This window comes from Chlamydotis macqueenii, chromosome 3 (genome assembly GCF_036417535.1).
Source record: "Chlamydotis macqueenii isolate bChlMac1 chromosome 3, bChlMac1.mat, whole genome shotgun sequence".
Lineage (NCBI taxonomy): Eukaryota > Metazoa > Chordata > Aves > Otidiformes > Otididae > Chlamydotis > Chlamydotis macqueenii.
The window spans coordinates 123,047,107-123,061,508 of NC_141558.1; the positions used below are offsets into that span (position 1 = coordinate 123,047,107).

The 14,402-nt window shown below is 45.5% G+C and overlaps 1 protein-coding gene across 1 annotated transcript; it reads left to right on the forward strand.

Moving 5' to 3' along the window:
• Positions 1-562: 562 nt before the first annotated feature.
• LRRN4 (leucine rich repeat neuronal 4) lies at positions 563-9,830 on the forward strand. Its single transcript, XM_010128133.2, has 5 exons — positions 563-902; positions 2,160-2,897; positions 4,468-4,672; positions 5,888-6,025; positions 7,177-9,830. The coding sequence occupies exons 2-5, from the start codon at positions 2,210-2,212 to the stop codon at positions 8,507-8,509; spliced, it is 2,364 nt and encodes a 787-aa protein (XP_010126435.2). The 5' UTR covers positions 563-902; positions 2,160-2,209; the 3' UTR covers positions 8,510-9,830.
• The last annotated feature ends 4,572 nt before the right edge of the window (positions 9,831-14,402 follow it).

Here is a 14,402-nt window from a genome sequence, read left to right on the forward strand (position 1 = left end):
TTCTCAGCCTAATTATTACTTGAATTGTGGGAAGGCTGAGAAACCCTGCTCAGGGCAGGTCCCTTGGTGGGAGATGTTTTACATTGTCAGTCTTACTTATTCAGTAAAGGATGAGAGAAGGAGCCGAATGGGAACTCTCCCAAGCCACGCGGTACGGCAGATGCAGAACAGAGAACACAACCCACGCACGGCGGGACCAGGAGAGGCCTGCCAAATCTGTCACGCGCGGTGGGAGATGCCGCAGGACCTCTCCATCGGCCGAGAGAATTCCTCTCTGCAGGAGCGGCAGCTGAGAGCTTCGTTTTTGACATTTACCAAGGGCCTCTTGAGAAAAGTCATTTGTCCTGCGTGAACATTTCCAGCACTTACTCCCAAGTGCAAGAGTCTTAGGGAGAAATAAAAACACTTGAAGCCTTTTATTGGCACCTAGACAGCGACCAAAGCCCATGTCAGCAGACAAAGCCTTAGCTTTACATCACCATGACCTGTTAGCAAATAAATGCAGCAATTCCTCTCCCTTCCCCCCTGCCAGTGGGAGACGTGAGAGCTGGAACTACAGACACTGATCTTTTCCCTTTACCCCCCTCTGCTTAGACAAAGCCAGATGGAGCAGCCCTCCCTGGGCGTTGGGAAATAAGAGCCCTCCCACCCACCTCCTGCTAGGGCCAAGGGAGCGGGGAAAGCTGCCCGGAGCCACCCCCTCTCCAGGCAGGGGAAAAGCTGGATGCGGGGGAGCAAGCCTGGAACAAACCTCGCCTGCGCTTGTGGGCAGAGCCGCGAGCAGGGAAAGCTGGGAACAGACATTTCACGCTCTCGGCTGAGTCACCCGAGTGTATAAAATCAAGGCCGGGCAATCGGAGTCACGCAGAGCAGAGGCACGAGGCATCAGGACTTTGGGACAGGTACGTGCAAGCGGATGCGGTTTAGAGCCTAGGACTAAGATGAAATCTAAGATCAGGATCCAGCAGTTCAATTTCTCCCATCCTCTCTCCCCGCCATGTGCTGGGAATCCAGCAGCTCTGGTGACCAGGAAGCCCTGAGGCTGCTCAGCTCTTGCCAGATTCCAGATGACAAAAAAAGGACACAGGCAACCAAATTACACTATTTTGCTGGTCCCTACTTAAAACCAGGGATGGCAGCAACAGATGACGGTCTGGGCAAGACCTGGCACCATTCAGGGAAGAGCAAGCAGCAGGTCTGGAATAAGTCTGAGCTGTTTCACACTACACAGGGCTTCAGTCACCCCCCTACACCGTAATATATTTTTGGATGAGGAATGATTATTATGATACCCAAAAGACAGCGCAGTAAGAAAAGCACTAGTTTGGGGGTGTGGTTAATTCCCTCCTCTGATACAGATTACCTGCGCAGCTGCGGACAAGTCATTTAGGACTTTTTTATTTCTTTGTTTTTTCTTTTTTTTTTTTTTTTTCAATTACAAAGACAGAGCTGGGGTGGGACGAGGAAGGAGCACAGAGGGAAGTGTAACACTGAACAACATGCTGCTTGATTCCCAGGCCTTTGAGGCCCCGATCCAGGAGCATACTCTTAGTTTCTGACCACTTTCACTGAAATGTGGCTCAGGAGCTGCATTTTCAGCACATCCTTTCCCCAGGAGCTGGAGTGTGTAGGAAGTCCGCAGCACTCACCTGCAGCAGTGCCCCATCCCTGCCCCCCTGGCTCCGGGGCACTGCCAGCAAGTCAGGAGGGCGAATCTCAAAGTGCAGCTCTCCCGCAGCTTGTCCAGTACGGTACCAACTGGTATTTTTATACTGGAGTAGCACTGGCACTCCCTCGTACCCCTGGACTGCACAGAGGCAGCCGAGCAGGGGGGACCAGGGAGCCCACACGCTGCCGCCGTGCTGGGTGCCAGGCTGGTACCGAAGGTGCTGGCGTGGAAACCAGGCACGTGATACAACTACATTGCTTTCTGCACAGAAAACTGTAGATACACTTCAACTGAGATTACATGAGACTTCTGTCCCCAAGGATTTATGTTTACTTAGGCTTAGTTACAAAAGAGACATTAATTATAATTTCCGCTGTCTGGGTCCAATAGGAAAGGCCTAAAAATGTTTCATTTTTAAATAGCTTGTAGCTCCCTGGAGAGATTTTAATTTAGCTCCTAATGCTGATGTTTTCTTTTCCCCTCCTTGAAGCAAAAACCAAACAGATCTTGCAAGTTAATTGCAAGCGACATAGGAGAAGGATGTTTTCACACTTGGTCATCCTCTCTTTGCTGGTGGGGAACACAGCATCAGGCCCAGTGAGCAGAGCCGAGCCTGCAGCGTCCCGGGACGTCACCACCTTTTTCCAGCTGGCTCCGGAAGACTCTTGGGAGAACGTTAATCTCACCAGCATGTCCTGCGAGGATCGGAAGAACAGAACCTGGATCACCCTACAGCTGACCAGCAGCAGCCTGACAGCTTTCCCCGTCTGCCTTCCGGAGGCCCTGCAGACCTTGGATCTCAGCAACAACCTCTTAGAAGAGGTGAACAGCACGGAGTTAGCAAACCTCCCGCAGCTCCGCGTCCTCTCGCTGAGGCAGAACCATCTCCAGGCAGTTAGATGGGGATCTGAAGCCCTCAGCAGTCTCCTCTCCCTAGACTTAAGCTTTAATAAGTTGTCATCCGTGCCATCATGCCACAGCTCTTCCCTGCCTAACTTGAGGTGGTTGTCCCTGGCTGGAAATCCACTGATTGAAATCCAGCCGCTGGCTTTTTCCTGTTACCCTCAGCTACAGTTCCTGAACCTCTCTGCAACGCTGCTTGGGCAGGATGACAGCAGAGGAATTAGAGAGTCTGCTTTTGCCATCAGCACATCTCCCAGCGAGGCCGCGAACAGGCCTGGAAACACCATCAACGTGCTTGATCTGAGCGGGACTTTTCTTGAGAAAAGTAAGTTTCTGGATCTCCCAACTGTAAACACAGGGCTTGGTCAGGCCGGGGAGAGCAGAGCGCTTGCTGGAATGATAGCTCCCATCCTGGCCAAGCCCAGGGTGGAGGGGGAACACCCCACGGTGAAAGCTGCAAACAGCTGGTCCAAGCGTGCGAGGCTCTCCAGCTGGTCACGGAACTGCCGGGGACAAAGTCTCACGCAGCCCGGCCTCCCAAAAGCAGGGCATGGACCAGACACCACCAAACAGAACTATTTGTCCCAGCGTAGTCACCCATCTCCAACCTGATTCCACTGTTGGCTACTGACAGTCATCCCGCTGTCAGCCCTGGGTTTAGCTTTGGGATACACAGGAGGAAATTAATTTCTCGTTCCAGACAGGCTGCTGAAATCTTTCTTTGTCTATCCCCACAGTTGCACTCTGCTTTATACCGCTGTATTGAAGTAGCACAGAGAAAGGCTTTTTGTGTCAACCACAACCAGCCAAATACTTCCGCGCAGTGAGGCAATCCCTGCCCCGAGCAATTTACAGCATGGTTTTGGTTTTTTTTTTTTTCTTTCGCCTGCCTCCCCTGCCAGCCTCAGTTTATAATTGAGGTGCTGAGGCAGAGAGATGGCAGATGCCTTGTCCAGCTGCTTTCAGCCTGGGGCACAGCCAGGACCCGCTCCCCTTTCCCTTGCATGCCAGAGGGTCTCAGCCACGGCAGAACCCTCCGTGGCCCATCTATAAGGCCACTTTATGTGTTCTCCTGCCTCATTTCATACCAGTTCTATTAAGGTAAAATGATTCTCATCTCCCAAGGGTTCTATGAGATTTGTGGGTTGTTTGTTCTTACTGACACAAGAACCACAGCACAGTTGCAGAGATCCCCCTGGAACAGTATCCTCTTTGCATGAGCACCCAACAGTGGCACTTCTCATGGAAAGGGTGGAAGAAAGAGGCAGCACAGAGCGATTTTTCCCATGTTTATGGACCCTGTTTACAGTAACCAGCAGCTTAGGCACTCCCCAAGCTAGAGGTTTCACCTCAGCTCACATTTAACAGCAAATTTTCCCCGTGAATTTCCCTAATCTCTCTTGGGGTTGTGAGTTACACAATTTAGTCATGGGTTGGAAAGGCACTTCTGTATAAGACCTACTCTTTCAGTTTCATGTCTCAGCTGTTTTTCCTGTGCTAGGAGAAATAAGATATTTGCCTTTCTCACACCATTCAGGACTTTGAAAACTTCTCTAATCTCCCCCCACCATCACTCCTCTGAGCAGAGAAATCTTTGTTCATTTCATTTCAATAGGAAAGCTGTTCCATACCTCTGATCAGCTTTACTGCCCTTCTATCTTCCTTTCTTTTCCTCTGTCCTATGACAGCATGACCTGCAGGTAATATTACAAAAACGTGATTGCATGGGTGTTTATACACCGGTGTATTGATTTTTGTTCTATTCTTTTCCCAACGAGAATAGCTGCAGAAGACCATAGAGATATACGATATCTTTTTGAATTCAAAACTCTTTTTTAGGCAGAAATCCACAAGAATGCAACAGGTATAAATGTTTTTTTTTTTTTCTGCTGCAGTTCAACCAGAGTGGACCAGAGACTTGCCGAACCTCAGATCGCTTCACCTGACAAAGATGCCGCGATTAAGAAGCCTCGATACCAACTTCCTCAAGTCCACGCCTGATCTCCGAGAGCTGAACTGTCAAGACTCCCGCTCACTGGGTTTGGTGAGGACAGAGATGTTTGACAGTGCTCCTCATCTGAGGCACCTCTCCTTTGAGAAGTGAGTTCTTTTCTTTTATGTTCTTCCACACGTCATGTTGCCTTTACCTCACAGCACCATGGTACCTGATACAGCAGGAGAGCCGATACCAGTTTCCTAAAATCTGCACCTTGGAAGCAGTCAAAAATCCTGTCTCTGCCACTTTCAGTGTGACAGATTAATTGTTAAGCGTTAGTAAAAGCAATGTTTTGTCCTTATTCTAGAGGTAACACATCAGTGTGACTTACTTGGTGTGTTACGCATCTGTTGAAATATTAAGGGAAACAAAAGTCTGAAGGTGATTTATCAAAATAGAGGTACTAAACTGCACACGGAAAATCAGCATAAAGAAAAAGGTTTGGAGAATGCCTTAAAAGATTTCTATAATATAGGCCCAGATTGTAAGCATATCAGAAAACAAATACTAAAGCACTGGCTGTGCTCTAGGAACCAGTCTCGGGAAAATAAACAGATTTAAGCAAAAAAAAAAAAAACCAAACAAACAACCCAATGGATTCCATCCCCCACTAGATTGCCACACTGAATTTACACAGCACTTTACAATACCTGCAGGAACACCAGTTCAAAGAGCTGAAAATCATGACCCAAACTTAAAAACAAAGGAGCAGCAGTTAAAGCCGTAGACAAAAGAGAGCATCTTCTGAGCACTCAGACTGCAGGGAGGTCACATTGTCCCACTCTTCCTGCAGCTAGGACAGCTTAACAGCAAAGGCAAGCAAGGCCTTCCTGTATTAGTCATTTGGCTTTAGTAGGTGATAATCTGTGTTACCAAAGAGACAATTAACATGAAGAGGATCATTGGCATAGAGAAAGCTAAGCCATTGCAAACAGACTGAGAAAGAAGCTAGAGAAATTGTATAGTATGCAAAAAAAGTGTAGCTGAATGCACGATGGCAGACAGGAGATCATCTTTCACAGAAGACCCTTGCCTAATGCTAGGTCTTTTCCCTTCCAGCTGCCATCTCTAAAGGTCTTATCCCCTTACGATGCTTTTGTTGTGCTTTAACACACACCAGTTACGCTGTGCAAACTAGATAGACAGGCAGGTATCAGCCTGGACTTTGAAGTGCAGGATGATGGTGGTGATAACTGGCTGCTTCCGAGGGATCTGGGAACGTTGCTTTGTGTCTTACACACACGCTGGGATACTAAGCACGCTCCAGCCCTTGGAAGGTAGCTCAGCGCTTGCTAATTATTGTATTTGTCATCTTGCAGCTGTAACCTGAGTTCCTTTAATCCTTGGAACATCAATTCATCGGATAGCATAGTCATCAACTTGTACGGAAATCCTCTGTTATGCGACTGCCAGCTCTCCTGGCTCTTCTCCACGCCTGAGAAAGTTGTGCTGCAAAAGTGAGTTCAAGGCGATAAAGTAAGGCTTTTCAGACACAACTGAAATGTCTGAGTTATTTGGGGGCCAAACATTCACTGTCAGCTAAGTTATTCAAATTCCTTGTGTGCTCTTGCCTTCCACAAGGGGTAGAAATGCAAAATGAAGTCCCCTTCAGGGACAAAGCATGGCTGAATTATACTTGGACGTGGAACAAATGCGATGGGCACATGCAGAACAGCATAAAGTGTTATTAGCTGTGGATTCTACTTTTAATTCAGAATAGCTTGGTTTCTGTTTCGGTTCATATTTCTCTATTTAGCTGGAGATAAAAAAGGAGCTGGCTCGGTGGCCTTTGATGGGCCACCACTGGGAGCAGGAACTGGAAGACTTTGCAAGATATTTAGCAAATTGTTTCCTCTTTGCCCTTGCATTCCCAAGCACGAGCAGTCAGCAAAACCCCTTGCAAATAGCCCCGTTTGTCACCTATTGTTTCCGTGCTCTCCTACAGATTTACGGACTCATTACAATAAGCTCTAGCTAAAAGAAGTAATTTGCATATGTATGACTTCTCTTCTTTTTGAAAGGCCACCAAGTAGATTTGTCATCTGTAGTGGAGGGAGCAGGGAAGTAGATTGTTAAAATTAGATTGTTTCTCATCAGGATGGGCTTAGCAGTTGCATTCTTTACAAAAACATGCAATGTCTGAGTAAAGAAAGAACTCGGCTTAGTCATTTAGAAGCACATCCCGTGTTAGCACAGCTCCAGCTGCCTAAACCAGCTGGCTTAAGGATCTTGCGGACCCTGTTACATGTCTCTGCGTGAATTCCTCTCCTAGTGTGACATTAAAGTCTGAACCTTTACAAGTTGCCTTGAACCCCGACGCTCATGCTAAGGTTCGCAGTCCTTGTACCAAAGGATGCTTCTCAGGCAAAAGATTCCTGCACCTTACAAAACCAAAAAAGCCAGCTAGCTAAATACCCAGTGCTGTATAAAGCCATCTGCCAAGCACAAGACTATCTTTAAGATAAGCTAGCTTTGATTTAGGTTTCATGTCTTCTTGAATACAAAGACTGCTTTGGGACAGCAGGTGGCCAGTTGCAATCCAAGCAGCCTTACGGGAGCCTGCAGTATTCTTTTGGATCTTGTCTATTCTAACTTGTCCCTTCTGCAGGGCTTGGGAGACTTTTTGCAACACATCCCAAGAAGACTGGGACAGACCTTCAACATCTTTTTCACTGCCAGAGCTCTACGATAAATGCCAGTCCGAGAGAAACGTCACACTGCCCGATTCAAGCACACCCTCTCCCGAAGACGATGCCTTCAGCCTTACCAGTTATGATGCCACTACTGTAGGAACAGCAACAGACTCTTCTCCGCTAACCACAGTCACTTATACCAGCTCGCTAATTCAGAGGAATGTAACGAGCACAACGGCAGACAACTCAACTGAACCGATGCTCGCAAAGGCCAACAGTTCCTCCCACGAGGAGGAGGCAGTTTCCGAATCCATGAGCCATCCTCCTTCCTTCGTGTCTGTAACCACCTCTGAGGGTTTTCTCGGAGAGCTCTACAGTCACTCCTTGGACTACGGCTCCACGAGTCAAACTGAAACAGATCAGCTAAAGAGAGAGCTCAGAACGATTGGTGCGACGTTTTCCCAGGAAAGCCCGTTCAACCAGCCCACCACTGATTATTCTACTAGAGCAACAGGAAACCCCGATGTCACCAACCATTATATCCACTCCTTTGCCACTCACGCTGGGGAAGCTACACCACAAACGAGCCTACTGCAGCTGAACCACACAAGGACGAATGCTCAGTCAGTGCCTGCGTCCACCAGATCACTGATACACTATGTAGATGACTACGATTACAATGAGCAGTCGACGGAACCCCCAGTGCAAGTGGCGTACACCTCCTGTGACTACCACCCTTGCAGGCACCTTCAGAAGCCGTGCAGTGAACTTCAGAGCGCATCCCAATGTTTATGTCCCGGCATGTCGACGGAAGATGAGGTTCCAGATCCACCGAGGCTCAGAGAGGTGTCTGAAGTTACAGACAGGTCTGCACAGATACGCTGGTGCGCCCCAAATTCAGTTGTTCGCACCTATGAGCTGATGGTTCATGTCCAAGGCAACGAGGACAGACAGTTGGTCCTGGACAATATTTACTCCACAGCAAGGCAGTACACTCTGTATAATCTATCACCGTACACCACTTACCACATTTGTGTCACTGCTTTGAACAAAGCAGGGTCAAGCCAGACAGCAAATCAGGGAATTTCAGGTAATTCATGCACCAGATTTAAAACAAAACCCAGCTACAAGTCTGTCTTTGCCGCTCTGGCTGCAGCAAGTGGACTCTTCCTCATTTCCACAATTATTTTGTCTGTATGTCTGTGTAAGGCATGTAAAAAGCCTCAGAGTGAGCAGTATGGTACACACTTAGTCTCTTATAAGAACCCAGCGTTTGATTATCCATTAAAACTACAAACCACTAATTAGCCCTAGGTGATTGTTCTACACATTCAAAACTCACTGTCTCTATCACCTTGGAATGTTTTCCTGAGACCCTCAAAATGTCCTTCAGCAAAACTATGAAGCATCAGACTTCATAGCTCTCATGTTTCTAAGGGAGAGATAAACACCCAAAAAAAAAAAAAGGAGCAAAAAATAATAGCGAAGGTAACCAAACAGAAAAAAAAAAGCCTTTGGACTTTTGTTCACGTGCTAAGCAGCAGCAAACCAGGACGCTAATTGTGAAACAACTTGAAAAGTTGTTTTTATAATCGCCTACAAATATACTGGCGTGTATTTCACACAGTGAGAAGCTGCCTGCCTCCCGTCTCTCATGGATACAGTCCCCTGAGAGCCATGATCCAACATGCACCTAGCTAAGCAAGATAGGCACTGCTTTTATTCACGTAAGTGAAGTTGGGCTTTCAGTTTCTTCTAATGTATATATAAAGGTAATATTAAAAAAAAAAAAAAAAAGAGTATTACTGGAAGGAGTGAGAGAAAGGTCTCCTGGGGCTCAGTGGCGAGGTGCTGTGCAAAGATAACTCCATTAAATAACTCCGGCAACTGCAACTGCTCAGCCCAACTTCAGAAAAAGAAACGCGAAGATGAATTGTAAAAAAAAAGGGAGAGAAGACACTGCAGGATCCTTAGGGCAGGGATAATTGTTTTGTTCTGATTTCCTGTGATGTTTTCCACAATGGACTGCTACCACAATACCAATTTACAGGCAGTGAGGAGTTTGCAATAACCACAGAAGAGAGGGAACACATTGGCATTTGGGTCAGAACTGATTTTAAGCGGAGACGATTGCTCAGTCCCATCTACAGATTTAGCAGGCTGCTGATTTACCTCGCGCAGAGGCAAAGAGCCAAGCAATGAAACAATTTCATGCGTATGTTGCTGAGACTTGAAAAACTGAAATCCCGTCCGCTAGCAGCAGACAGTCACACAGACATTTTTCAAATGCACTTTGGGGTGCTAATTTCCGCTATAAAATAATAACAGATGCTGAGAATCCCAGTTCCTCGGCAGCTTTGAACTTGCCATTAAAATTCAAAGAGATGTTTTTGTAAGAGGAGGGGTTTGTCCCAAATCCTTCCTATTTGGAGACCCATAGTTTATGTTCCCGTAGCTGCGTGTTTCTGCTGTTTCTGCTGCTGTACACTGCTGTATAGATACAAGATGTAAAATCCCCCCGGATCTTAGAGAATGGACGATGCTGTATAGTGTGAAAGAGTCTCTGTTCTGTCTATTTTTTTAATGCTTCCAGTATTGATGGAAATAAAAGTTACAGAGTTGAATTCTGGTCCTTTGTTAAAGACCTAGATCTTTGTGTTGCCTTTACCATCTACAACCATCTACATCACCTATCGCTTTGAAAATCTCTTATTTTCACGACCTGGTTGTTCAGAACTTTCTTAGTTTATCATATTTATTTCCAGTCTGTTTTTTCCTGCAGTTTCTGGAAGGTCTAGTGAACAGGCACAGATGATACTTTACATTCATTTGGAGTGAGCAGGAACCTTCAGTGTTTCACTCATTCCAAACTGGGGCAGGGATCATACGCTCCCCTTGTGTTTGTAGAATATAACTCTAAGAGACCTTAACTGGGGTCTTTGGTCTTCCACCAGAAACAAAGGGGAACAAAAGAAGAGATTTGTGAATAGCAATTTCTATAGTCTTAAAAATTAGCTCTAGAGGAGGAGAACAGAATAATTGCAACTGAAAATATTGTTCCAGCTTAACTACGAGTTAGTCCAAAGCAACAGGACACCATTTAAAATGAGATTTTTGAGAAGATACATCTAATGACCCTTTACAACATTGCAACTCATCATTGCTGCAGATGTTTCTCACGACTGATTTCTCCACCCAGTTCTCACCTCAGCCTTTCCTGACTTTTCACAGGCCTTCTTCACTCCCTTTAGGCCAAGGCAACATGTCAGAGCCTCCCATTCTTTAAAGGTGCCCTTCCTGGGAGCCAGACAAATACGTAAGTCCCAATCCCATGTCCCCCACTTGCTCCAACGTAAAATAACCTTCAACAGCCCAGTTTCATCGGGGCTGACGAACCATTCGGAAGGACAGAGCCCCCAGCCAGGGGCAGTGCCTCTCTTGCCTGATCATGCTCTACCGTTTCACAAGTGGGATGTAAGATATTTAGCAGGAGGATTCCAAACACAGGATTTTTGTTTATCAACACCCATGGTAAGTATCAGTGCTTTGGAAGCAGAAGTTATTTTTTTTTTGTTTTCGCCCGCTACCACTTTATAGTTTCACCAAAGTTTATTTTAGTAATGACCAACTCTACTCTCTACTTTGTTGAATTTTTTTTCCCTCTATTTGAATCAGTGCTGCTCTTACTTTTTTTTTTTTCCTGTTATTTGTGCTAAGCTACAACCACTCTTCCTTGGATATATTATATACATACAATCTGAAATAATTTTCAAGTTAAGAAAGCTAATGGCTTTATTCTGCCATACTTCAAAAATTCCAGCTTGGATAAAAAAAGTCCCCCCCCGTGTTCCCACCCAGAACTTGTGTGTCTCTTAAACAGCTGCTGCAGCCCAAGAACAGGTAAAATGGCAATTATTCAAAAGCGCAACTTTAATTTGAGTAAATCACAATATTTTCAAAGCATTAAAATACCAAACTTTTATTTGCAAGCACTATCTATTGCTAGTTCTTCAAACCAAGGTATACTTTCAGAAAAACTGAATCACCACATTATCCATTCCAGACTTTTTACTGTAGCAGCACTTACCAATTTCAAAAGCAAACTCTAAAAAGCAAGCAGTATTTTAATCAACATGGGAAAGCTATCTTGAACTCCGTTTTCTGGCTTCTACATAATCCCTGTATAACTGCAGGAAAAAAATTAACATCATTCCCACTCCCCAGCCTCAAAACACAGAGCTTTCCTTCTTGTAAACACAACTAATAACCAGTTTGGACATTTCCTGTATTTTCATTACTGTGGATCAACACAAGCAGCAGAGCCAGCTCTCACAGTCCTGCTCAGGACTGGGGCAGCGAGGAGAGCAACCGGGGAGCTAAACAGAAACTTTCCGGCCCACGACTAAAGCCATGTTAGAAAGTTGCCTAGCTCTACTCCACCCAATTGTTCCTCCCCCTCTTCCTGTTTGTCCCCAACAGCAAATCCTTTTTGCAGCTCCAACTCCAAAGACACAAGCCTTTGGCAGCATGACTGGGATAGCCACACATATCTGAAACAATTTTAAAAGCTAAAAAAATATAACTAGTCATCCACTTACTGTTTCACCGTTCAACTCGCCCTGTTTCTCTGTGAGAGGAAGATCACTCGGGAGAAGCGCAGAGACCATTTAAATATGGTTTTTGAAGAGCTTGTGTAATTTTTTTTCTGGCTTTTCTTGTTATCTGCATTCCTAAGAACCTTCTCCATTCATTTTTCACTGTTTTTCTTCTTTCTACAGGACCAACTTCAGGCAAAAGAAGTTCAAAACAGCCAACGGTGTATGTGGGTGCATCCCCTGGGCGTCATGGCAGATGTGCGTGCTGCTCCATCTTTAACTCAGCATTTGAAAATCAGTCACTGAGCCTCATCAAGTCTCCCAGAAAGCAGAAACACTCTGGGAAAGTGGTCTCCATACAGAAAAAAAAAAAAATCAGCTCTCTGTAAGGGCCAGAACCCATGCTGGCAAAGGCCTTGCTGGCTGCGAGGGAATAGAGAGCGACCACCTTGTCTTCGGTGCTCTTCGGTGCAACAAACGCCATTTAGAGCAGCAGTCACCAACAGCCCCGTCCTGGGTGGCGGAAGCAGGTGGGTGGGGAAGCCCAGAGCAGTAGGACGAGGGGCTTCATCCTGATCCTCCTCGGTGCCAGAAGGGAGCCTGCTTTTAGGAGTTGTCCCTGGCCAGAGGCGCAAGAGGCGTTTAACGGGCCTGCTGGGAGACAACGCAGCCCAAGGCAGGGAGCTCACATCATACCCCTGGCTTTATCAGCCTTTCTGTGGAAGGATGAGAAAAATCAACCCCCCATACTCATTCGGCATGCGCTGCACTGGCACAGACACACTCCTCCGCAGCGGTCTTCAGAAAAACGCATCCATGTGGTGTTAGAAATGAGGATGCCTCTGAGGGTTCAGGATCTTGCTTGTCAAGAAGCATCAGATTTGCACTTTACCTGTGAAATACAGAGATATTTATCACAACTGGGAACATGTTTCGTGTTTGCGGAAACAGACATTCATAAAATAACGTGTTTAAACTCCTGGTGCTTTTTCTTTTTATCAGCTGTCCAAAGTATGCACCGTTTGTTCTAAAGCAGGGCAATATATTACAACAGCAACTCCAGCCTCTTTAAAAAGTCATCAAGCAGGACAACAAATAACTATTCTTTTGAAATACTCTCAGGAAACAATCCCTTACAGCAAGGCCGGTGTTCTGCTGTCATCTAGAGGGAGAGGGTGGAATCATCTCCCCAGGTACCAACCCACGTGGAAATACTCAATTGTTTCACCAAAGAACTTCAGCCTGCACCCTGCAGATCATGCTCGCTAATTTACACCACTGCACAATTAACATTTGAAGGGAAAGTAAGCAGAAGTGCTAACAATTAACAGTAGCCACAACCCCAGTCCCACAGACTCAGCAGCTTATCTCCCCCTTTCTCTACTGCTTTTTGTAGCCGCCTGACCAGGAGGGCCTCTGCCAACTTGACACTGGGAAGGAAAAAAATGTAAATGAAACTCTCAATTTCTTAAGAGCAAGGAGGGGATTACTCTCAGAGAAAAGAAAAACTGGTGTACCAGTCTACAACTGCGATAGGATTTTTTACATATTGAAGATTTTGGAAACCGAGATCAGATCACATTCATTACACTTACAGAAAAAAAAAAAAAAGGCAAGAATTGGTTGGTTTTTTGATTCAGCTCAGATAAAGAACAGTAACAGTTAAGTGTGTTTACTTCTTATCTTGGGTTTCATTTTGCATATAATAATACTGTGGAATATTACAATCATTATATGCTGCCAAGAAAGCATGAAATAAAAAAGCATGTAATAAATAATCTCCATTTTCACTGCTGGAGTTGATCAAGCTATAACTTCAAGCTGACATTTCTCATGCCACAACACATGTTTAAGAGTGTTTTGAGTGTTTAAGAGTTTTTCGCTTTGACAATGTAGCTACCTTTAAAGTACATTCTTCAAAATAAAGCTCTGAATCCACAGGAATCCCTTACAGCAAGTTCTTCACAGGATTAGCAACGTTACACTAGTGTCTTAGCAGAATAAAATCACTATAAATAAAGTATTTTTCTCCTCTTCTAAACCATAGTACAGCATTGTATTTTGTGCTGGGAAGGCATGAGTGTCGCATTTATTAAATGTTTAGAAGCTACTTGCTCTTATCAGAGCATGATTAAGTAATGGCACTTAATAACTTAGCTAAGGCCATTAGGTGGAAATGATGTCACCCTCTCTTTGGCAATCATTCGTCATGCTGTCATCACCGCTGCCTCTCGAGGCTACTCGGCAAGTTCTCTCCAGGAAAAAAAGAAAAAAAAGACCCTTCATGAGACCAATGTTCATAGCCAGCCTGACACAGGTGCAGGAAGCAGTAAAGATACACATCCCAGGAATTTTTTTCCTCATAAAAAGGCCAGAGATGCAAATATTCCCCGAAGCCCCATTTTGTCCTAATCCCATGATGTCCACCGACAGTTTTTATGCTGCAAAGGTTGTTCCTATTGCAGTAGGACTAGCAAGCTCCACTCGATATCAGGACTGCATTTGACGAGATGCTGCACAAACAGCTACCAGAAAAGTTTATCCTCTAACTGCACCAGACCAGAAATAGTTGGGGAAGAAAAATCGAGGGTGACGCGATCCGCCCA

Bases quoted from the DNA above. Each gene is read 5' to 3' on its own strand.
- LRRN4 (XM_010128133.2), top strand. From the start codon at position 2,210: ATGTTTTCACACTTGGTCATCCTCTCTTTGCTGGTGGGGAACACAGCA. The intron at 4,673-5,887 runs GTGAGTTCTTTT...GTCATCTTGCAG, and splicing joins AGGCACCTCTCCTTTGAGAA to CTGTAACCTGAGTTCCTTTA. The intron at 6,026-7,176 runs GTGAGTTCAAGG...TCCCTTCTGCAG, and splicing joins GAGAAAGTTGTGCTGCAAAA to GGCTTGGGAGACTTTTTGCA.